The sequence below is a fragment of the Petromyzon marinus genome, chromosome 76, assembly GCF_048934315.1.
Source record: "Petromyzon marinus isolate PM22_M1 ecotype Great Lakes invasive population chromosome 76, UKy_Petmar_22M1.pri1.0, whole genome shotgun sequence".
In the NCBI taxonomy this organism is placed as follows: domain Eukaryota; kingdom Metazoa; phylum Chordata; class Hyperoartia; order Petromyzontiformes; family Petromyzontidae; genus Petromyzon; species Petromyzon marinus.
In genome coordinates this window covers 2,096,787-2,120,157 of record NC_133742.1, presented here as the reverse complement: position 1 = coordinate 2,120,157, position 23,371 = coordinate 2,096,787, and the positions used below count along the sequence as shown (strand labels likewise).

Genomic DNA, 23,371 nt, shown 5'->3' with positions numbered 1-23,371 from the left:
AGGGGGCGGAAGAGGGGCTACCCCTATGTCAAGGGGCTATGGCCAAAAGGGGGCCAACGGTGATCGCCGGGATAACGGATCCTGGGCACAATCCACGAACGCCGGGTAGGGGGGGATTGGGGGATGACGTCACCCTTCCAGGACCTGGTGGAAGGTTCTGGAAGGAAGGGCGGAGCAAGCCCCGAGCCGGTATATAAGTCGGACCTCTGAACAATAGAGGGCAGTCTCCTCCACTCTGAAGACCGAAGACCCGGGCTGAAGCTAGGACCCTGCACCCCAAGCTCCGCCGTCCTTCTAAGGGCCGGAGCTCAATATCAGTGGTCAGGACCCGACGACCCGGACATGGTCGGGGTCAGCGTTGCCTCCCCTAGAGCCCCAGCCAGAGGTCGGGGAATTAGCAGGGTCCTGTGTGTTAGGGCAGTGTAGGCCGGAGGCCGTACCTCCCCAGGCATCGGATAAAGGGGCCGCTACCCCTTTGTGTTAGGGACCCTGTAGAAAGAGTAATAAATATCGTGTTGCCTCAACTTGTGTCTCCCCTGGTTTCTGAACCACTACATAAGGGTAGAGGGGGCTAAACGGGCGCGGCACGGGCTAGAGAAGAGATGGAGTGATGTGGTGCAAGAGGACGTGGAGCTGAGTGGACTTGCCGATGACTGGTACCAGCGGTGTCAAGATCGGCCTCTGTGGAGGAGGCTCGTGAAGGACGCTGCTGCTGGGCAGTTGGAGGCAGTCGCCCTCCAAAAACAACGGAGGGCAGAGCAGCGACTCTCACAACAACGAGCTGAGCGCCGGGTGGCTAAAACGCAGGAAGTCGGCACAGTAGGGGGTATCGCTGGTGCATCCAGCGGTCATCTCGTGTGTGAGTGGGGTGAGCGAGCCACACTGCCACTTACACAGTCAAATAACCCCCGTATAGCCTCAACAGACTGTTGGGTCAAGCGCTGTTAGCGAGTAGCAGCACCTATGACGGCCGGAACGGCACACGAGGGGGTGGGTGGCTAACATCACGCCCGACCGCCTTTGTCTCCCCAGTGGCGATGTTCACTACACACCGCTACACCAACTACTCAGTTGAGGCCCACGACCGGTTCAAATGATCGTCACTGGTGTTGGCCGTGAGCGCGAATCGAACTCGTGCCGTGCTAAAGGTATAACCTGCTTGGTGTTTGAACATCTTAACACAGCTCTTGTTTATTCCCAGAAAGGGTAAACACCGATGATTATTTTTCGTCATTTTCGAAACTGTCAACAAACATCTCATGGACAGCGCTCACAACGCATGGACACTGCGCGCACGCGGTCACGACCTCGCCCAGTGCTTCTTGACTGCAGCCTCGCACCCCTTTGTTTAACATCTCCTAGCCACCACGGATCGCCAAGCCCTCTGCCCCTGGCTAGAGGGGCTGTGCAGAGCGCCCTCTACTGGAGGCCCTTCCGCCTGAAGTGGCAGTGAGCGAGCCGTTGCAGGGGCTGCACCTTCATCGTTTATCTTCGTCACATCGAGCGCCGTGTTTAATATTCTCAAGCGATCCTGACTGCTGATGAGACATTGAATGTCGAAACCGGTCCAGAATGATTTTTTTTCCTGGCTTTGGAACCACCAAGGGTGCTGCTGAAATTGTGCACTCACAGGAAGATTTTTGTGGCCGCATTTTATTTTTGTATTTTTGATGTGGAGGGGACAGACGAACGTGAAAGAGACGAATCCGCTAGGTTTTTGGTCGATGTGGATTTGTGCAGTGGCGTAGTTTGACCGCCAGGGGGCAGTGCAGTTGCTTGATGAGTTTCAGTGATTCATAACGCAGGCGGTGAGGGTTGGATCGTGTGAACATGAACGTGTCGTGAACTCGCCACCACACGGCCAATAAGTAAGGTTTGTCACGTGAACAAGAAACGTGCCAATCAGCGACTACTTCAGCACATCGGCGTGATGGAGAGTAAGCCCACAACATTTACAATTCGAGTACGACGCTTCGCTTCTGATTACAACCACTTGTGGCAAATTGTCTGATGGAGAGGTCTGGAGGGGAATGGAGAGGGGTGGAGAGGGGTGGAGGGAGATGGAGGGGAATGGAGAGGGGTGGAGGGAGCTTGAGCCAGGGCCCTGCCCTAGAGATGAACGTTCACGTTTAGTGCCGTGCAAAACGAACCCCTCGCGAGTGTCCATTTGCCAGCTGCAGACGTTTTGTGATAAGATCATTCATAGACAACACTCGGTATGGCTGAAACATGTATTATATTTTTATTGCCTTATGAGTTTTTGGCGACCAGCATTTGAACCTCATGGCGGGACCCCGGGGTCTTGCATAAACATTATATTATGTTAATATTATATTATAATGTAAACATATTATGTTAATATTATATTACGTAAATAAATACTTAGCTCTTCTTCACCTGAAAACTCGTAACCTGCAGTACCTCTATTTAAATAAACTATCGAAACAATAATTTATACCGCTCTGTCAATCATCGTGTTTCACAGTGTGGATTTGTGAACACACTTTGTAAACAGTATATAACATAGTACGCGTTTTCACATTGTAACAAGCGTTTACACCGATGTTACTCTACAGTGTAGCGTGTCGCCCCTCTTATCCGCATTGATCCGAGCGGTATGTGGGGACTATGGCTTAACAGCAAAAAAAAACACAGATCCATACGGACAAGAGAAGTATTATGAAACAGGAGGAATTAACGGTGCAACGCATCTCATCTGTTAAATATCTGCAGGTATTATGATTGTCGATTGATCCTGGCTGCAGACATTGGTAGGTCACAAATAATAATGAAGATTAGAGAGCAGTTTCACTGTATCATGCAAACCGTCATGACAAATAAAGGACTTCAGTCGTAAACATTTTTACTTAAAGCTTTCGTGACTGCAGTGATTCATATTCTTGGTTCTTTCGGTAAAGTCACCACGTAGAAGGGAAACAATACAATAATAAAATATATATATAAAACTTCAGTCGTGTAGGCAGTTTGAGCAGCTTTGGATACGACTTGTTATGGTCCTGCCCATACCCAAGCATGGAATGCATTCGCTTGTTCAGCTCTTGTGCGAATTCGTCCTCGCCGCTGCGCTTGGACACGACCACAGAACGATCCACGCCAGGCGGGTCGCGGCGTTTGTGTGCGCGGTGGGACGGAGTCGCCAAAGATTCATTGATTAATGACGATTTTGACACAAGGTTCATTTCTATAAAAATAAAAAATACGAGTGGTTTTACACAAATGTTTTCTCATAGCAAAAATGTATACCATAGGTTTACATGCTTTAAAAACAGCCAATGCTTGCAATACACAGATTTCATGAACCAATTTTTCCAACCGTAAATACGTTAAAATCTGTCCCTTAAAGGCAACATTTTCCCAACACTAATTATATAATGCATGAGGCTTCTAAACCAATGTCTTACTCTCACTGAAAATATGGCACTTCTAGACCAGTGGTTTCCAACCTTCCTGGACCCACGTTGATGAGGGAACCGCGGAATCCAAAATCAACACCGCCGACGCCCTCCAAGCCGGTGGTGATGGCCGAGTTGGGCCTCCGGCGTGTCGCCCAAGCCCGACGCGGCCACCATCAACAAGCACGTGCAGCAGCGCGTCGTGGAGTCCGTCTTCAAGAACTACGACCACGACCGTGATGGCTACATCTCGCAGCAGGACTTCGAGGAAAGTCGCGGCCAACTTCCCCTTCCTCGACTCGTCCTGCCTGCTCGACAAAGACCAAGAAGACCGAGCAGCGGCTGGCGGGGCCGTTTGTGAGGGGGCCGACAGAAGGAGCCGATGGAGCCGAGGGGGCCGGGGGGGGGCCGACGGGGGCGGGGCGGGCCGACGGAGCCGGGGGGGGGGGCGACGGAGCCGGAGGGGGGGGGAGGGGCGCCGCGCGAGCAGAGGGAGCCGACACTGACTCACTCATACATCATACACTGACTCACTCACACATCATACACTGACTCACTCACACATCATGCACTAACTTTCTCACACATCATACACTGACTCACTCACACATCATGCACTGACTCGCTCATCATGCGCTTACTCACACATCATACACTCGCACAACCACTGACCCATTCACTCATCATACACAGGTTCACTCATCGTGTGCTGGCTCACTCGCACATCATACACTCAATCACGCTGCCGCTGACTCACTCACACATCATACACTGACTCACTCATCATGTGCTGACTAACACATCGTACGCCGACTCACACATCATACACTCAACCTAATACGGACTCAATCATCATACAGTGACTCGCACATCATGCACTCACTCACGCTGCTGCTGACTCACTCACACATCATACACTCACTCACACATCATACACTAACACATCATACACTCACTCACGCTGCTGCTGACTCACTCACACATCATACACTCACACATCATACACTGGGAGTGTCGTGCTGCCAGCTATGGCTGCAGGTTTTTGTCCTAAGTGTTATGTATATCGTTTATTGTTAAATTTAAAATTACAGTTCCTATGATTACTGTTGTTACATTGTTTTATAGCTTTATTTTGGTGATTCAAAAACATATGGTTAATCTAAATTGTCTTATAGTTGTTGTTGGCTTGCACCACATTGTGATTTTTGCACACAGCGTTTTAATACGTTTTTTTGTGTGGAATATTTGTTGGTTTATTCCAGGATGTTTCTGTTGCGCATCGTCGCTTTGGGATGTTCTGTGTTCAAATTTTGTTTGTTGCGGTTGCACCCGACTTAAGAGCCGCATGGCTCACATGGCTATACCTAAATAAATGAAACTTGAAAACTTGAAACGTTCACTGCCAACCCTCTAAACAAACTTGACGAAGAACTTGCAGTAAGAAAGATGGCTTTGTGAGTAACATTGTGGGGTCCTTAAATCGTTCTGCAGAGCAATTCCCACGGCCTTGTGGATTGCCATGGGCTATGGCCCATAGCCCACAGGTTCAACCACTCCTCTTGACCAATACTCCACAACGGTAAACATAGACAGTAGTTAACATGCAATCTCAAGGCACCTCTGGAATAGCAGCGCATAGTGCACGTAAAAGACATTCAATAAAGTGTGCCAAATAGTCCCAGTGTGAGAACCTCTTGAGTTGTCAATCTCGTGCATTGTGTGGGCAATTCACACAGATTCTGGTCCCTTAACACCACACACACACACGACTCTTATTACACCACAACCACACTCCAATACCACACCCCCCTCTGGCTCACACTCATACACAAGCAAACGCACACAACTCACACACCCACTCAGGTTCACACACAGACACACAATGCTGACACATTCAGTAGAGCAGGAAGGGGCTGTAGGGAATGTGCATGGAGCTCACGGGAAGACAGCGGTGGTGCAGCCCAGGCGAGGAGAGACACAGACAGAGGGAAAGTCTGTAACGTCTGGAGCCTGGACGTGAGCAGGGGGAATCTGCGGTGAGACTGATCGGGCGCTATGCAGTTGAGGGTTCACGAATCACAGATTTGTGGGACTCCCCAGAACCCACTGGGCTACGCGGTGGGCGTTAATAAGCGACCAGACATTGAGAGAACACGTGGTGGGGAGCACATAGAGGTGAGAGGGGAGAGGAAGCGTAGAGTCTATGGAGGATCGTGGAGGCAGAGAGTGCGACCTTGCAGAGTCGATTGGGGACGGGATTGGGAGCCAGTGGGGGGAATCTGAAGATTGGGATGATGAAGGTTGCATTTATAGAAGTCGTGAGATGAGGCAGCAGCGGTATTCTGGATCGTGTGGAATTCCGCGTTCAGGGATTTGGAGCTGCCAGAGAGGAGTTTGGAGAGTTAACGTTGCGCAGGAAAAGATGACAAAGCCATGAAGATCTGGGACAACAACCCATGGACCACAGGCACTCCGTACTGCACTCCTGCATGGCACTGTGGCTATGAGCGGTCACGGGTGCCGGCCAGGGTGGTCATGGGGGAGCCGGTGATCACTTCAAGCGGCGATTGTCCCACCATCTCCATTTGCCTCTGTGGGTCCATTCGTTATCGCCACCATCAGTGGATGCCCATTCTCCTCTACATCACCGTGCACGTCTGCTTGCCCATCGCCACTGAGGAACAAGAACACGAGTTTACAAACCGCACGGTGCCTGCACACAGCAACATCTGGACACAGTTCACGAGGAATTGGCCCCAGTGGTGCCGACTCAGCACCGCTGAGAACCCAGCCCAGCTTCCTGCGTTCTCGTTCATTATTGAGGAGCTGGGCTGGGGGATCCTGGTGCCTGGGCTAGAGGTTAAAAACTAATTTCTTTAGAACTGCTTTGGGTGATCAGTTTATTGTCCTTCCCCCCACCCCTTCGGTTAGCTACGGTTGGCTACGTAGGGTGCGAAAGAAGTTCAACACACACGTACTGTACATACCTGTGTGAGCCGGGGGAGCTCCCAGACGACCGACGGCGTTTCTGGATGAAGATGACAACAGCCACCACCACCACCACCACTGCCACCACCACTGCCGCCCCAATCCCCGTCCAGCCCCTGAAGTGGGGACCTGCTGTGGGCGAGGTCTCCGCTGCCGCAGCGACAGTCGTGCCACTTGCACCGCTGTGCGGCTGTGGAGCTGCTGAGACACGGACGGCGGTGTCAAGAACCTAGACAGAGTGGGGGGCTCAACGTGACCCCCACTCGGACCCAGCACCACCGCCCCCACCCAGCGACTCAACGCAGCTTCACGTGCATTGGATAAATTCACGATGCAGGTCACACAGAAGAGATGCATGAAGGAGAACAGGACGAGCTCACTTTTCAAATCACGTGGCCAAACACAACCAAAGCCAAGACCTCTCTAATATTTGCACAAACACGGCCTGGACAATTGTAAAGTGCGTTTAGAAAATGCGGTGACGTGGGCACACTCCCCCGCTTCCACTCTCACTCACCTTCAACCACACTCAGCGTCGCGTTCAGTCGACTCGCGTTGTAGAATTGAAAACTAAAATCGATCACAGAGCCCCTGGAGTCGTTGGGCAGCAAGAGGGAGCAGTCGCCCTTGGCCAGATCTCCCACGAATGTGGCCACGTCAGGTCGAGAATCCTCACCGTACGAGTTGTAGATCTGCAAGGAGAGGAACCACCGGCGGTCACCCCAACGTTCCTTCGTCAACCACCCAAGATTCACGATCCCTAGCAAAAAAAAATTGCGCGTATGAAATTTGGCACGGGGCTTTTGATGAGGATCGCGCTAGCGATCCGCTAATGTGCGTTGCACACCCTCCTCCATCCGTCGCTGGTAAAGCAATGAAGCAGTCACGTGAAGAGTGGGCCGTGCTGCACACCTGTGTGGAAATGTTGATGACATCACACAGACTAATTGAAAGTGTGGAAATGTTGATGACATCACACAGACTAATTGAAAGTGTGGACATGTTGATGACATCACACAGACTAATTGAAAGTGTGGACATGTTGATGACATCACACAGACTAATTGAAAGTGTGGACATGTTGATGACATCACACAGACTAATTGAAAGTGTGGACATGTTGATGACATCACACAGACTAATTTAAAGTGTGGACATGTTGTTGACATCACACAGACTAATTGAAAGTGTGGACATGTTGATGACATCACACAGACTAATTGAAACTGAATTACCGGGTAAGGCCCATAGAGCAATGTAGCTCTCTTCTTTCAGAAGCCACCTGGCTATCACAAACGATAGCTCAACAAAGTGGCTTATCACGTGCAAATGTACAGCAACAGCCAGATAATCTAAATAACGAGAGACTTCAGAAGACCACAGTCATGGAGGCAGCGGCTCAAGAGTGCAAACTGAGACGGGATGACATCGCAGGGAGAAGTGGACTGCGTGGGATTGTTAAAAACCTGGAAATGTCACTGATTAGCAAAAAGTGCACTTTGATAAGTGCCTGCAGAAGTTACCACAATCGATTTATTGCTTGAGGATTTGGTGACTTTGAGGTTGATACCACCCTTGATGTCCAGTAGTGGAGAGAAGGAGCATCTCACAAGCACTGCCCCGACCAGATCCTCCGGCACAGCGATCGAGACATTCGCAGCAGACAATAGATCTACGCAAAGAGAGACAAGTCACACTTGTTACGGACATGCAGAGAGAGAGACTGGTCACATTGATTGCAGAGATCGGGTCAGGGTTATGGTTGAACTCTGGGTTGGTGCCAGGATTGAGGTCCGAATTAGTGCCAGCGATAGTGCTTATGCTAAGGGGAGCGGTGGTGTAGCGGTTAGCGCGCTGCGCTACGAACCCGGCGACCCAAGTTCGATTCCCCCTCACGGCCAACACCAGTGTCGATTATCTGAGCCGGTCCTGGGCCTCACGTAGGTCGGCTCAGCCCCAAATAAATATCTGCTGCTGTGTGTAAACATTTACATTGGAGGGACAAAGGCGGCCGGGCGTGGTGCTGGCCACCCATCCCATCGTGTGCCATTCCGGCCTTCATTACGCGCTGCTACTGGCTAACAGCACTTGCCCTAGCCGACTGGTAAAGGCTACACGGGGGATCTTTGTCTTTGTTTAGGTTCGAATTTGCACGACCGGTCAAGGTAAATGTTAAGTGTGAAAAGTGAATGGAGGTTTGCTTAAGCACTTGACTTGATGCTTCGGTGACACCAACTGGTCCTGGCAGCCCACTCACGGTGACTAGGAGATGTTTAATACCTCGCCTGGTATGCAGGAGGTCGTGAGCTCGATCCTAACCTTGACACCTGCTGTATATTTGGAGTATGTGTGTGCTCTCTCCTCGTGGTCGCGTGTTTTTTTCTCCAGGACCTCCGGTTTTTCCCTTCACATTCACAATGAAAACGCGTTTAGAGTATCTGGCTGTTTCACATTCCCAACGTGATGATAAACCACTTCGTTGAGCTATCATTTGTGATAGCCAGGTAGCTTCTGAGAGCGACGTAACTAAGTGGAGCCTTACCTAGTAAATTAAAAGATTGTTTGGTATGAAACATTTAAATAGTTTCGCTAACTTACAACCACATCTGTCTCTGAATATAACCTCCCTGCGTCTGTGAGTGATTCTGAGTTACAGATCATTTTCCAGTCTTTCCCGCTTCGAGGATCGTGAAGTCCCAACTCCAGAAAATCTTCGACGATCTTATCGAGCCATAGATCCCCCCCGGACAAACCTCCGGTCATGTTTCCACCCATGTCACCGTACGAGATGGATTTTGGCAAAACTTTGACCGTCCATCCCCAGTTCTACGCGCGAAGATCACGGTCACATTGAGGGAGACAAAGTCAGGGCGAGGGTTCCCGGGTTCGGTTTGACTTCATCGTAAAGGAGACAATAAATGTCCTCAAGGCTGTCAATTAAAGGCCGCTGTCACAGTCCCTGGTACAAAATGCACCCCAAACCACTGCCCACCCACCAGACCTTCAGGCCATGCTTCCACCATCCTATGAAAGACACCGTGCCACCCGATTATGCACAACCCCTGCCAAGCTACGCCCTTGCCCCCCAAGTTGCCAGACCATTGCTCCCTAGACAGAAACTCCCTGGACAGAAGCTCCCTGGACAGAAGCTCCCTGGACAGTAGCTCCCTGGACAGAAGCTCCCTGGACAGAAGCTCCCTGGACAGTAGCTCCCTGGACAGAAGCTCCCTGGACAGTAACTCCCTGGACAGAAGCTCCCTGGACAGAAGCTCCCTGGACAGAAGCTTCCTGGACAGAAGCTCCCTGGACAGAAGCTCCCTGGACAGTAACTCCCCTGGACAGAAGCTCCCTGGACAGTAGCTGCCTGGACAGAAGCTCCCTGGACAGTAGCTTCCTGGACAGAAGCTCCCTGGACAGAAGCTTCCTGGACAGAAACTCCCTGGACAGTAACTCCCTGGACAGTAACTCCCTGGACAGAAGCTCCCTGGACAGAAGCTCCCTGGACAGAAGCTTCCTGGACAGAAGCTCCCTAGACAGAAGCTCCCCTGGACAGTAACTCCCCTGGACAGTAGCTCCCTGGACAGTAACTCCCCTGGACAGTAGCTCCCTGGACAGTAGCTCCCTGGACAGTAGCTCCCATGGACAGTAGCTCCCTGGACAGTAGCTCCCTGGACAGTAGCTCCCCTGGACAGAAGCTCCCTGGACAGTAGCTCCCTGGACAGTAGCTCCCTGGACAGTAGCTCCCCTGGACAGAAGCTCCCTGGACAGTAGCTCCCTAGACAGAAGCTCCCTGGACAGTAGCTCCCTGGACAGAAGCTCCCTGGACAGTAACTCCCCTGGACAGTAGCTCCCTGGACAGTAACTCCCCTGGACAGTAGCTCCCTGGACAGTAGCTCCCTGGACAGTAGCTCCCATGGACAGTAGCTCCCTGGACAGAAGCTCCCTGGACAGTAGCTCCCTGGACAGAAGCTCCCTGGACAGAAGCTCCCTGGACAGTAGCTCCCTGGACAGAAGCTCCCTGGACAGAAGCTCCCTGGACAGAAGCTCCCTGGACAGAAGCTCCCTGGACAGAAACTCCCTAGACAGAAGCTCCCCTGGACAGTAACTCCCCTGGACAGTAGCTCCCTGGACAGTAGCTCCCTGGACAGTAACTCCCCTGGACAGTAGCTCCCTGGACAGTAGCTCCCTGGACAGTAGCTCCCATGGACAGTAGCTCCCTGGACAGTAGCTCCCTGGACAGTAGCTCCCCTGGACAGAAGCTCCCTGGACAGTAGCTCCCTGGACAGTAGCTCCCTAGACAGAAGCTCCCTGGACAGTAGCTCCCTGGACAGAAGCTCCCTGGACAGTAACTCCCCTGGACAGTAGCTCCCTGGACAGTAACTCCCCTGGACAGTAGCTCCCTGGACAGTAGCTCCCTGGACAGTAGCTCCCTAGACAGAAACTCCCTGGACAGAAGCTCCCTGGACAGTAGCTCCCATGGACAGTAGCTCCCTGGACAGTAGCTCCCTGGACAGAAGCTCCCTGGACAGTAGCTCCCTGGACAGAAGCTCCCTGGACAGTAGCTCCCTGGACAGAAGCTCCCTGGACAGTAGCTCCCTGGACAGTAGCTCCCCTGGACAGAAGCTCCCTGGACAGTAGCTCCCTGGACAGTAGCTCCCTAGACAGTAGCTCCCTGGACAGTAGCTCCCTGGACAGTAGCTCCCTGGACAGAAGCTCCCTGGACAGAAGCTCCCTAGACAGAAACTCCCCTAGACAGAAGCTCCCTGGACAGAAGCTCCCTGGACAGAAGCTCCCTGGACAGAAACTCCTCAGACAGAAGCTCCTTTCATCTTCTTCACTGCTGCCCCGATATGGAACTGCCTGCCTGATGAAGGCATTGTTGGCGAAATCACCGGCTTGTGTCTCGGGGCCTTCAAATGGTGAGCACGTGGTACATCTCCTAACTTCACCACACGCCTTGTACGGACCGAGTCTTTGAGCTGCATGAGTGAACCAATGATTATGCCGGTTTGATGATGTACTGTCTGATATGGATGTCGTTCACAATTGCACCGCATACAAAAAGAGGACCGTAGGGTGTGAACGAATCGTGCGTAAACTTACGTGTGACGGCAATCAGCAGCACGGCGACTATCCAGGCGAACTTGCGCTCAATGTCCTCCTGGTGGTAACAAAGAGAACGATTCACAAAGGGCTCACGCGGCCGTTCCATTCACCTCCGTTCGGTGGAGGAGACGACCCCCTTTTTGAAGCGCCGATGAGTCAGGGATCACGTGGTCTCACAGGGTGGGGATCACGTGGTCTCACAGGGTGGGGATCACGTGGTCTCACACGGCGGGATCACGTGGTCTCACAGGGCGGGGATCACGTGGTCTCACAGGGTGGGGATCACGTGGTCTCATAGGGCGGGATCACGTGGTCTCACAGGGCGGGGATCACGTGGTCTCACAGGGCGGGATCACGTGGTCTCACAGGGCGGGGATCACGTGGTCTCACAGGGCGGGGATCACGTGGTCTCACAGGGCGGGGATCACGTGGTCTCACAGGGCGGGGATCACGTGGTCTCACAGGGCGGGATCACGTGGTCTCACAGGGCGTCGTCGTCTCTCGTAGACGGGGCCAGAGACGTTCCGGTAAAGAGGCCACGTGCAGTCACATGACCCTCGTCTATCCCCGTCCACTCACTGCCAAGATAAAGTCCACTTACGTTTCTGCCCCCAAAATGCTCCACTCTCGAACGACTTTTTTTCACGTGAGAAATACAAATTACTTTATATGTTTAAAATTAAGCAATAAAACATCAAATGTAAACACTTGGCGCACATGAAGAACCACAGCACAAGATCTCCCGTGATAGCATACGATATAACCTCCTTACAGCCATATATTTGAAATCACTCTCACACTCTCTACTCAGTCACACAGCCCCCTCTCTCTCTCTCTCCACGTCTCTCACCCCCTAGCCGAGACAAAGATCCCCCGGGTAGCCTTAACAGACTGTAGGGGCAAGTGCTGTTAGCGAGTTGCACCTATGAAGGCCGGCACGGCACACGAGGGGGTGGGTGGCCAACACCACGCCCAGCCACCTTTGTCTCCCCAGTGGCGATGTGTGTGAGTGTTGTGTGTGTGTGAGTGTTGTGTGTGTTGTGTGAGTGTTGTGTGAGTGTTGTGTGTGAGTGCTGTGCATGTGTGGAGTAATGTGTAAATGTTGTGTGTGTGGTGAAGATGTGTGCACACGCACACAACAACAACCGCCATTCGCCACTAAGTGGCGGTGACGTCACCACGACGCTTGTGCCAGGCTATGTGCACTTTGAGGCCACGTGAAGTGTCGAACGCCCGCTGGCAGGAGGTCATGGGGCAAACCCATATTCCACAGGTCGACTGAGACGACTGGCTGATGCACCACTTGTGCCCTCTACTGTGCCAACTTTCTGTGCTTTAGCCACCTGGCGCTCCACTAGTTGTTGTGAGCGTCGCTTCTCCGCCCTCCGTTGTTGTTGGAGGGCGACTGCCTGCACCTGCCCAGTAGCGTCCTTCACGAGCCTCCTCCACAGAGGCCGATCTTGACACCGCTGGTACCAGTCATCGGCAAGTCCACTCAGCTCCACGTCCTCCTCTACCACATCACTCCATCTCTTCTCTAGCCCGTGCCGCGCCCATTTCGGCCCCTTGATCCGGCGAAACAAAAGCTGTTTAGGCATGCAGTGGCTGGGCATGCGGGCTACATGACCCAGCCATCGCAGCCTTGCCTGCTGGAGCTCACCGGTGGGACTTTGTCCAGATCTTTAAAGGATTTGTGAGCTCCTCACACAATCCAGTCTGGTTAAACCCAGGATGGATCGTAGGCAGGCCAGCCTAAATGTTTCTAACCGGCGAAGATGCTCCATTAGGGGGGTCCACATTTCACAAGCGTAGAGAAGGGAGGGAATGACCGTGGCCGAGAAGACCTGAAGCTTCGTGCAGAGCGACAGACCAGGTAGCTTCCACACAGCGTTACGCAACCGATGAAAAGATAATGCCACTCGACTGATTCGGAGTGAGACCTCTGCTGGCAAACCGGAGCCGGTCATGAGCACACTGCCCAGGTATGGGAAACTCTCTCCACAACTGCCCTATCATCAATTGGGAGTTGTGGGGGTGCAGTATCCGATGGTACAAAATTCCCAGGCAGGTGCTTAGTTTTGGTGGGGCTGATGGTAAGGCCCGACTTCTTAGTGGCAAGCTCCAAGTTCAGCAGCAGTGCCTCCAACTCCTCCGAGTTAGCAGCAATTACCAGATCATCGGCATACATAACATGGTTAAGCAATAGGGAGCCATCCCTTGACCACACCCGGGCATGACTCAGCCTCCCATTGTATCTGTACCAGATGGAAATTCCTCCGGTACAGCTATTGAAGGCTTCACGAACTACGTGGTCGAAATTGATGTTAAATAATGTGGGAGCCAGAGGACATCCCTGTCGCACCCCAAGGTGTACAGCGAATGGCTCCGACTCCCGGCCACGTAGTTTTACCCGGGCCCGCTCACCATCATGAAGGTCCTTAATGATCATGACCAGAAGGTCAGGGACTCTGAAAGCACGAAGAACAACCCAGAGCCCAGGCCTACTGATGGTATTGTAGTGTTTATAATGACGAATAAACTTCTTATGAGGCACACTCTGTTTATTGTAATACTTCTCTTACACAGTCCTTAACACACAGAGGGGTATACGGTCCCCTCACCCGATATCCTAAGAAGGTACAGCCTCCGGACTTAGCGTGACCTACACACAGGTCTCTTCCTAACCTAAGGAGGTACAGCCTCCTGTCTTGGCGGGACTTACTCACACGTCCACCGCTATCCTAGAGTCCTCCGGCTGGGACCTAGGGGAGGCTATCTGACCCACCGCTGGCCCGGCGGGTCCTGACCACTGGGTACGCCGAGCCTTATCCCTCAGAAGGGCTGGAAGGCTGGGTCCAGGGTCCTGGCTATCTTCGGCCCGGGCTTCGGTCTTCGTGTAGGGAGAGAACTCCCCGTGCTTTGCGCGGTCGCCCTTCTTATACCTGTTCGTGGCCAGGTGTAACCAATCCCACATTCCCACGTGAACTGTCTGATTGGTTCTTACCAAACTGTGGCTACGTTATGTACACAGAGGTAACGCTGCATTGCCCTTTGATCCCTAGTGGCAATGCAGGTTACTGAACAGTGAGTAGTTAACACCTCTCCAGTATCATAGGCCTTGACCAGGTCAATAAAGCAGAGATGTAGGTCTTGTTGGAATTCCCTACACCTCTGCTGTAGCAGACGGACAGAAAATATGGCATCTGTGCAAGACCGCCCTTTCCTGAAACCGCACACACACACTCGCACACACACGGACCAGTCACACTCACACACACACGGACCAGTCACACACACACTCGCGCGCACACACACACTCGCACACACACGGACCAGTCACACACACACTCGCACACACAAAGACAAAGATCCCCCATATAGCCTGTAACAGACTGTAGGGGGCAAGTGCTGTTAGCGAGCACACACACTCGCGCACACACACACTCACTCGCACACACACGGACCAGTAACACACACACCAGTCACACACACACACCAGTCACACACACACACCAGTTACACACACACACCAGTTACACACACACACACACACTCGCACACACAAAGACAAAGACCCCCCATATAGCCTGTAACAGACTGTAGGGGGCAAGTGCTGTTAGCGAGCACACACATACTCGCGCACGCACAAACACACTCGCACACACACGGACCAGACACACACACGGACCAGTCACACACACGGACCAGGCACACACACACACTCGCATACACACACACTCGCACACACACGGACCAGTCACACACACACACGGACTAGTCACACACACACACTCGCACACACACGGACCAGTCACACACACACACTCGCACACACACGGACCAGTCACACACACACACACACGGACCAGTCACACACACACACGGACCAGTCACACACACACACGGACCAGGCACACACGGACCAGTCACACACGGACCAGTCACACACACACGCACACACACGGACCAGTCACACACACACACACGGAGCAGTCACACACACACAAGGACCAGTCACACACACACACGGACCAGTCACACACACGGACCAGTCACACACACGGACCAGTCACACACACACACGGACCAGTCACACACACACACGGACCAGTCACACACACACGGACCAGTCACACACACACACACGGACCAGTCACACACACACGGACCAGTCACACACACACACACGGACCAGTCACACACACACACACTCGCACACACACGGACCAGACACACACACACGGACCAGTCACACACACACACACGGACCAGTCACACACACGGACCAGTCACACACACACACGGACCAGTCACACACACAGGGACCAGTCACACACACACGGACCAGTCACACACACACGGACCAGTCACACACACACACACGGACCAGTCACGCACACACACACTCGCACACACACGGACCAGACACACACACACGGATCAGTCACACACACACACGGACCAGTCACACACACTCACGGAACCGCGCTCACCTCGCGTGTTTTTGCCCTCCTCCTCCTCTCGCGAGGGCTGCTGCTGCTGCTGCTCTGTGTGCACGGGCGGCAGCAGCAGCGGCGGCGATGATGACGATGATGATGAAGATGCCCTCGAGTGTGCGGTGTGTGCGAGAGGGGGGAGAGACAGCGAGAAGGGGTGGATGCGGTGGCTGTGGAGGCGTGTGCCGAGGCGACGCCCTTTTGTTTAAAGCGCCGACGAGTCACGGATCGCGTGGTCTTTGGCTGCGTGTGGCTGGGTGGGCGGGCAGGGCGAGGCGTGGCTTTGGTGGTTGGTGGCGATGCTGGGTGGGGAGTGGGGGGGTGGATGATGTCCGGGGGTTTGTGGGGCACCACGCTGGTGTTGCGCCCGAAACGTCGTGAGTTATTTGAGACCTACGTGACTTTACCGAAAGAAGCAAAGAGTTTGTCGCTACCCGTTTAATTATTTCATGGTAGGACTATCCACTGTGCAACACTCACCTTTGACTAAAGCACTGCTGAATAAACCACTCACACTAAAATTGCACGTGTTATCACGTTTCAAATGCTTCGAGTTGTTTGTAGAATGAAAAGACAATGTTTAAAGTGGGCGCACTTTGTTTACCGGCGATGGGAGAGCTGGGGAGAGAGAGGTGGGGAAGAGACAATGACGTAGTGCCGCTATTGTCTGCACAGTGCGCAATCTACCAGTGCTAAAACTGTCCTTACTCATCTACCAGTGATGTGTTCTTGATTCCTTCGGTAAAGTCACCACGTAGAAGCGAAACAATAAAATAATAAAAATATAAAACAATAAAATACTCACGACGTTTCGACTGCAGGTGTGAAAACCACAGCAAGGAAATTCGGTAAGACTTTACCAAATTTGGTAAGACTTTACTAAATGTTCTTTCTGTGGTTTTCACACCTGATGATGATTGCTTGTGTTGCAGTCGAAACGTCGTGAGAATTTTATTGTTTTATATTTTTATTATTTTATTGTTTCCCTTCTACGTGGTGACTTTACCGAAAGAACCAAGAATATAAATCCCTGCAGTCACGACAGCTTTAAATCAAATTTTTACCAGGTATGTGTTACTTATTTATTGGATATTTACTTTTGTTACTTATTTACTGTTTTAAGTTCCCTCGTTTCCGGTTAGTTTGTTTTCTTTGTGCACGTTATGATTTTAATGTTAACAATTGATAGTGGAATGTATTACAAATGTAAACTTTGTATTAATATGTTGGAATTAAGCTGCGGTAACGTCGTTAAAGATATTAATGCATGCGGGGTATATGGAGGTGCGGGCAATCTGAAATTTGTTTTACACAAAACGCTAATTTTGCGGGGTGTATGCGTCTACTACTTGCTCACAGCACTTGCCCCAACAGTCTGGTTAAGGATGTCTGGGATATATTTTGTCTTTGTAAAGCACTACACACTCACAGCACTTGCCCCAACAGTCTGTTTAAGGATGTCTGGGATATATTTTGTCTTTGATAAGTACTACTTGCTCACAGCACTTGCCCCAACAGTCTGTTTAAGGATGTCTGGGATATATTTTGTCTTTGATAAGTACTACTTGCTCACAGCACTTGCCCCAACAGTCTGTTTAAGGATGTCTGGGATATATTTTGTCTTGGAAAAGCACTACACACTCACAGCACTTGCCCCAACAGTCTGTTTAAGGATGTCTGGGATATATTTTGTCTTTGATAAGTACTACTCGCTCACAGCACTTGCCCCAACAGTCTATTTAAGGATGTCTGGGATATATCTTGTCTGTGATAAGTACTACTCGCTCACAGCACTTGCCCCAACAGTCTGTTTAAGGATGTCTGGGATATAATTTGTCTTTGACAAGTACTACTCGCTCACAGCACTTGCTCCAACAGTCTGTTTAAGGATGTCTGGGATATATTTTGTCTTTGATAAGTACTACTCGCTCACAGCACTTGCTCCAACAGTCTGTTTAACGATGTCTGGGATATATTTTGTCTTTGATAAGTACTACTCGCTCACAGCACTTGCCCCAACAGTCTATTTAAGGATGTCTGGGATTTATTTTGTCTTTGATAAGTACTACTCGCTCACAGCGACTTGCCCCAACAGTCTGTTTAAGGATGTCTGGGGATATATTTTGTCTTAGATAAGTTCTACTCGCTCACAGCACTTGCCCCAACAGTCTGTTTAAGGATATCTGGGATATATTTTGTCTTTGTAAAGCACTACACACTCACAGCACTTGCCCCAACAGTCTGTTGAAGGATGTCTGGGATATATTTTGTCTTTGATAAGTTCTACTCGCTCACAGCACTTGCTCCAACAGTCTGTTGAAGCATGTCTGGGATATGTTTTGTCTTTGATAAGTACTACTCGTTCACATCACTTGCTCCAACAGTCTGTTTAAGTTTCGATTTAAAGCTTTCGTGACTGCAAGGATTCATCTTCTTTGGTTCTTTCGGTAAAGTCACGTAGAATGAGAATAAAATAAAAAAATTAAAAAATAACGCAATACAATTCTCACGACGTTTCGATGAAGGCCGCTTGTGTTGTGGCCGAAACGTCGTGAGAATTTTATTGTGCTATTTTATTAATTAATTATTTCTCATTCTACTTGACTTTACCGAAAGAACCCAAGAAGATGAGTCTGTTTAAGGATGTCTGGGATATATTTTGTCTTTGATAAGTACTACTCGCTCACAGCACTTGCCCCAACAGTCTGTTTAAGGATGTCTGGGATCTATTTTGTCTTTGATAAGTACTAGTCGCTTGCAGCACTTGCCCCAACAGTCTGTTTAAGGATGTCTGGGATATGTTTTGTCTTTGATAAGTACTACTCGCTCGCAGCACTTGCCCCAACAGTCTGTTTAAGGATGTCTAGGATATAGTTTGTCTTTAATAAGTACTACTCGCTCACAGCGCTTGCTCCAACAGTCTGTTTAAGGATGTCTGGGATATATTTTGTCTTTGATAAGTACTACTCGGTCACATCACTTGCTCCAACAGTCTGTTTAAGTTTCGATTTAAAGCTTTCGTAACTGCAAGGATTCATCTTCTTTGGTTCTTTCGGTAAAGTCACGTAGAATCAGAATAAAATAATAAGTTAATAAATTAAATAACGCAATAAAATTCTCACGACGTTTCGATGAAGACCGCTTGTGTTGTGGCCGAAACGTCGTGAGAATTTTATTGTTATTTTATTTATTAATTATTTCATTCTCATTCCACTTGACTTTACCGAAATAACCAAAGAAGATGAGTCTGTTTAAGGATGTCTGGGATATATTTTGTCTTTGATAAGTACTAGTCGCTCACAGCACTTGCCCCAACAGTCTGTTTAAGGATGTCTGGGATATATTTTGTCTTTGATAAGTACTAGTCGCTCACAGCACTTGCCCCAACAGTCTGTTTAAGGATGTCTGTGATATATTTTGTCTTTGATAAGTACTAGTCGCTCACAGCACTTGCCCCAACAGTCTGTTTAAGGATGTCTGGGATATATTTTGTCTTTGATAAGTACTAGTCGCTCACAGCACTTGCCCCAACAGTCTGTTTAAGGATGTCTGGGATATATTTTGTCTTTGATAAGTACTACTCGCTCACAGCACTTGCTCCAACAGTCTGTTTAAGGATGTCTGGGATATATTTTGTCTTTGATAAGTACTACTTGCTCACAGCACTTGCGCCAACAGTCTGTTTAAGGATGTGTGGGATATATTTTGTCTTTTATAAGTACTACTCGCTCGCAGCACTTGCCCCAACAGTCTGTTTAAGGATGTCTGGGATATATTTTGTCTTTGATAAGTACTACTCGCTCGCAGCACTTGCCCCAACAGTCTGTTTAAGGATGTCTGGGATATATTTTGTCTTTGATAAGTACTACTCGCTCGCAGCACTTGCCCCAATAGTCTGTTTAAGGATGTCTGGGATATGTTTTGTCTTTGATAAGTACTACTCGCTCACAGCACTTGCCCCAACAGTCTGTTTAAGGATGTCTGGGATATATCTTGTCTGTGATAAGTACTACTCGCTCACAGCACTTGCCCCAACAGTCTGTTTAAGGATGTCTGGGATATATCTTGTCTGTGATAAGTACTACTCGCTCACAGCACTTGCCTCAACAGTCTGTTTAAGGATGTCCGTGAAGGATGTCATTCCTGACTTACAGTACCCCGGGGTTTACAAATTCAGTTGTACCTGCGGTGATTGCTATATCGGGGAGACAAAGCGACATGTCTCTGACCGAATTCGCGAGCACAAATCAGATTTGAAACACGGCAAAACGAATTCTTCTGCCGTGGCTGATCACTGTTACAACGCTGTGGGTGATCACGATATAATTTTCTCCGATACCAAGGTTCTTTGCAAACCCACGGGTTTTTATCAGAGATTTGTTCACGAGGCAATTCAGATCTACAAACACAGACACAATTTCAACCGAGAAGATGGTTTCAAATTAAGCAACCATTGGAAAGATGTTCTAAATCGAACTAAACATTAAACTAATTTCAATGATACAGTATATTTTTCAAGTAGTGGTACCCCAAACTTTCGCAGCTCTTATAAATTCCCTTTTCACACCATCAATAGGTAAACTCCCCCCCCCCCCCCGCGCCAAACGGCAAGTCCACCGGCACGTACACCACCTCTTTTCTAAAATCGGCCAATCAAATGCTAATTTTTATGCTAATTCCTTTGTCAAGACACCTTGTTTGCTCGCACACAGCTAAAAGGTCCGCGGTCTGAGCGTGGTTGTGTTTCACTCCAGCGCTGTCCTCGAGACAGGCTGATCCCTTCACCTGATGAAGGCCGCTTGTGTTGTGGCCGAAACGTCGTGATTTTTGTTGTTTTATTTTTTACCTACGTGACTTTACCGAATAGAACCAAAGAGTATATATTTTGTCTTTGATAAGTACTACTAGCTCACAGCACTTGCCCCAACAGTCTGTTTAAGGATGTCTGGGATATATTTTGTCTTTGATAAGTACTATTCGCTCACAGCACTTGCCCCAAGAGTCTGTTTAAGGATGTCTGGGATATAGTTTGTCTTTGATAAGTACTGTAGAGGTGTTAACTACGCGCTGTTGCGTAACCTGCATTGCCACCAGGGCAGTGCAGCATTACCCCTGGGTACAACGGTTGGGTCAGTCGAGGTGAAACGGATTGTAGCCAGGGTTTGGTACGAACCAATCAGACGGTTCCACGTGGGAATGTATGATTGGTTCTGCCTGGCCACGAAGGAGTATAAGACGGGTGACCCAACGAACCTCGGGGAGTTCTCTCCCTACACGAAGACAGAAGACTGGGCTGGAGCCTAGCTAGGACCCTGGACCAGCCTTCCAGCCCTTCTAAGGGCTAAGGCTCGGCATACCCAGTGGTCAGGACCCACCGGGCCAGCGGTGGGTCAGATAGCCTCCCCTAGGTCCTAGCCGGAGGACTAGGATAGCGGTAGACGTGTGAGTCCCGCCAAGTCCGGAGGCTGTACCTCCTTAGGTATCAAGGTTAGCGGTAGACGTGTGAGTCCCGCCAAGTCCGGAGGCTGTACCTCCTTAGGGTATCGGGTGAGGAGACCGTATATCCCTTTGTGTGTGTTAAGCATTGTATAAGGAATTAATACAATAAACAGAGTGTGCCTCCTAAGAAGTCTGCTCGTCCTTACAACACTACATATATATGCACCACGTGTGTGTGTATATGCACCGCATGCCTAAACAGCTTTTGCTCGGCCAGATCGAGGGGGCTAAACGGGCGCGGCACAGGCTAGAGAAGAAATGGAGTGATGTGGTACAGGAGGACGTGGAGCTGAGTGGACTTGCCGATGACTGGTACCAGCAGTGTCAAGATCGGCCTCTGTGGAGGAGGCTCGTGAAGGACGCTGCTGGGCAGTTGGAGGCAGTCGCCCTCCAAGAACAACGAAGGGCGGAGGAGGAATGCGAGGGCTAAAGCCCCCCTCCCCACTACGTGGGTGCTGATCTCCCCCTCCCCACTCCCCTTAGGTGGGGTGCGACGTCTGCCCCCCTCCACCCCCACTCGCGACTGTTTAGAGTTAATTAATTAATTCTGCTAAGCCTTTGTGTCAACAAGCCAACGGCGCTCGGAATCAATTCTCTGCGCTAGACTCACGGCGCGATCAAGCGTCCCTATATTTAATTATTTATTTGTGTGTGCGCGCGTCACACCCACACTGATATATCGTCACCCACACACCGTCGTACGCCGATCGCTGCCCCGCCGTTCTTCACTCGCACCACGCGTCACACCGCCAGTCTGTGCTTAGATTTCTTTCCCGGAGCGAATAGTTGAACCCCCGTTTATGGCCCCCTCCAGCCAGCACCCTTCCTCCTATCACCTACCCGTCGCAGAGTGCGTCTACTCCCCAAGCTCGAGCTGACTAAATTGGCCTCCCTTTTCCGTGCCCACTCACCTCTTCAGTTGCCCGATGGGGCTGGAGAAGATGCCCGCCTTGGGGACTTTTGCTGACCGATCGTTTTCAGCTGCACCCTGCAGGCATCCCACGGACGCTGAGGGCGGCTGGTGTTCTCTCTCCACTCCAGAAGAACTCTGATCCAAATCTCCCTCCTCCCCTCCTTATGTGTCCAAAGCCCCTTAACCCCCGGGTCGTATGACGTCATCCTGCGCATCCAATCGAATCCTCTTTTCCAGCCATTTTGAGCGCTCTGGCCGTTGGGGCGGGGGGGTCACGTCATCCCCCCCCCCTTCCCATTGTCTCTGTGCCTGCGTTCCTCGCCGTTGACTCATCGATAATCCCCTCGCTCCCTCCAACTTAAGTCAACTTCTTATCTGCCTGGAGGCTTTTCCCTCCCACCCCACTGTTTGCCCTGCCGCTGGGTGCTGGCTGAAGTTCCCATCCCCTCCGTGCTGTGTAAGCTTCATTGCGGCCGGCCTGTAAAGCTCTACGCCCCCTTTTTGGGGGGGCCGCCATGTAATCCGGTCTGGGGGGCTCAGCCAATTTCCTGGTCCGGGGAAACCGTGGGACGTCCCTGCTAGTGGGGTCCTCGGGTGAAAACCCATCGCACCACGTGATCCCTCCTCGAGACCCTACGGGGGTGCACGCGGGTGTTGAGTGGGGCGTGCGTGGGGGGGGGGGTGCGAGGAGAGGGTAGCGCTGGCCGAGCTGCTCCGCTGCGGTGACACCACAGCAACGCTCACAACAACGAGCGGAGCGCCGGTTGGCTAAAGCACAGCAGGTTGGCACAGTAGGGGGCACAGGTGGTGCATCAGCCAGTCATCTTAGTCATCTCGGTCAGTCGACCCGTGGCACCTGCTGGGTCTGCCCCGTGACCTCCTGCCAGCGGGCGTTCGACACTTCACGTGGCCTCAAGGTGCACATGGCCTGGCACAAGCGTCGTGGTGACGTCACC

General features: G+C 51.0%; 1 protein-coding gene across 1 annotated transcript; it reads right to left on the bottom strand.

The window, feature by feature from the left end:
- Nucleotides 1-2,219: 2,219 nt before the first annotated feature.
- LOC142907273 (uncharacterized) lies at nucleotides 2,220-22,883 on the bottom strand. Its single transcript, XM_076056571.1, has 7 exons — nucleotides 22,821-22,883; nucleotides 16,001-16,396; nucleotides 11,505-11,562; nucleotides 7,925-8,073; nucleotides 6,919-7,093; nucleotides 6,401-6,599; nucleotides 2,220-6,087 (listed from the first exon to the last, which is right to left on the bottom strand). Exons 1-7 carry the CDS (start codon nucleotides 22,881-22,883, stop codon nucleotides 5,970-5,972), a joined length of 1,158 nt encoding a protein of 385 aa, XP_075912686.1. The 3' UTR covers nucleotides 2,220-5,969.
- Between the last annotated feature and the right edge of the window lie 488 nt (nucleotides 22,884-23,371).

Bases quoted from the DNA above. Each gene is read 5' to 3' on its own strand.
- LOC142907273 (XM_076056571.1), bottom strand. From the start codon at position 22,883: ATGAAGCTTACACAGCACGGAGGGGATGGGAACTTCAGCCAGCACCCA. The intron at 11,563-16,000 runs GTGAGCGCGGTT...TGTTACCACCAG, and splicing joins GGAGGGCAAAAACACGCGAG to GAGGACATTGAGCGCAAGTT. The intron at 6,088-6,400 runs GTATGTACAGTA...CTTGTTCCTCAG, and splicing joins AGCTCCCCCGGCTCACACAG to TGGCGATGGGCAAGCAGACG.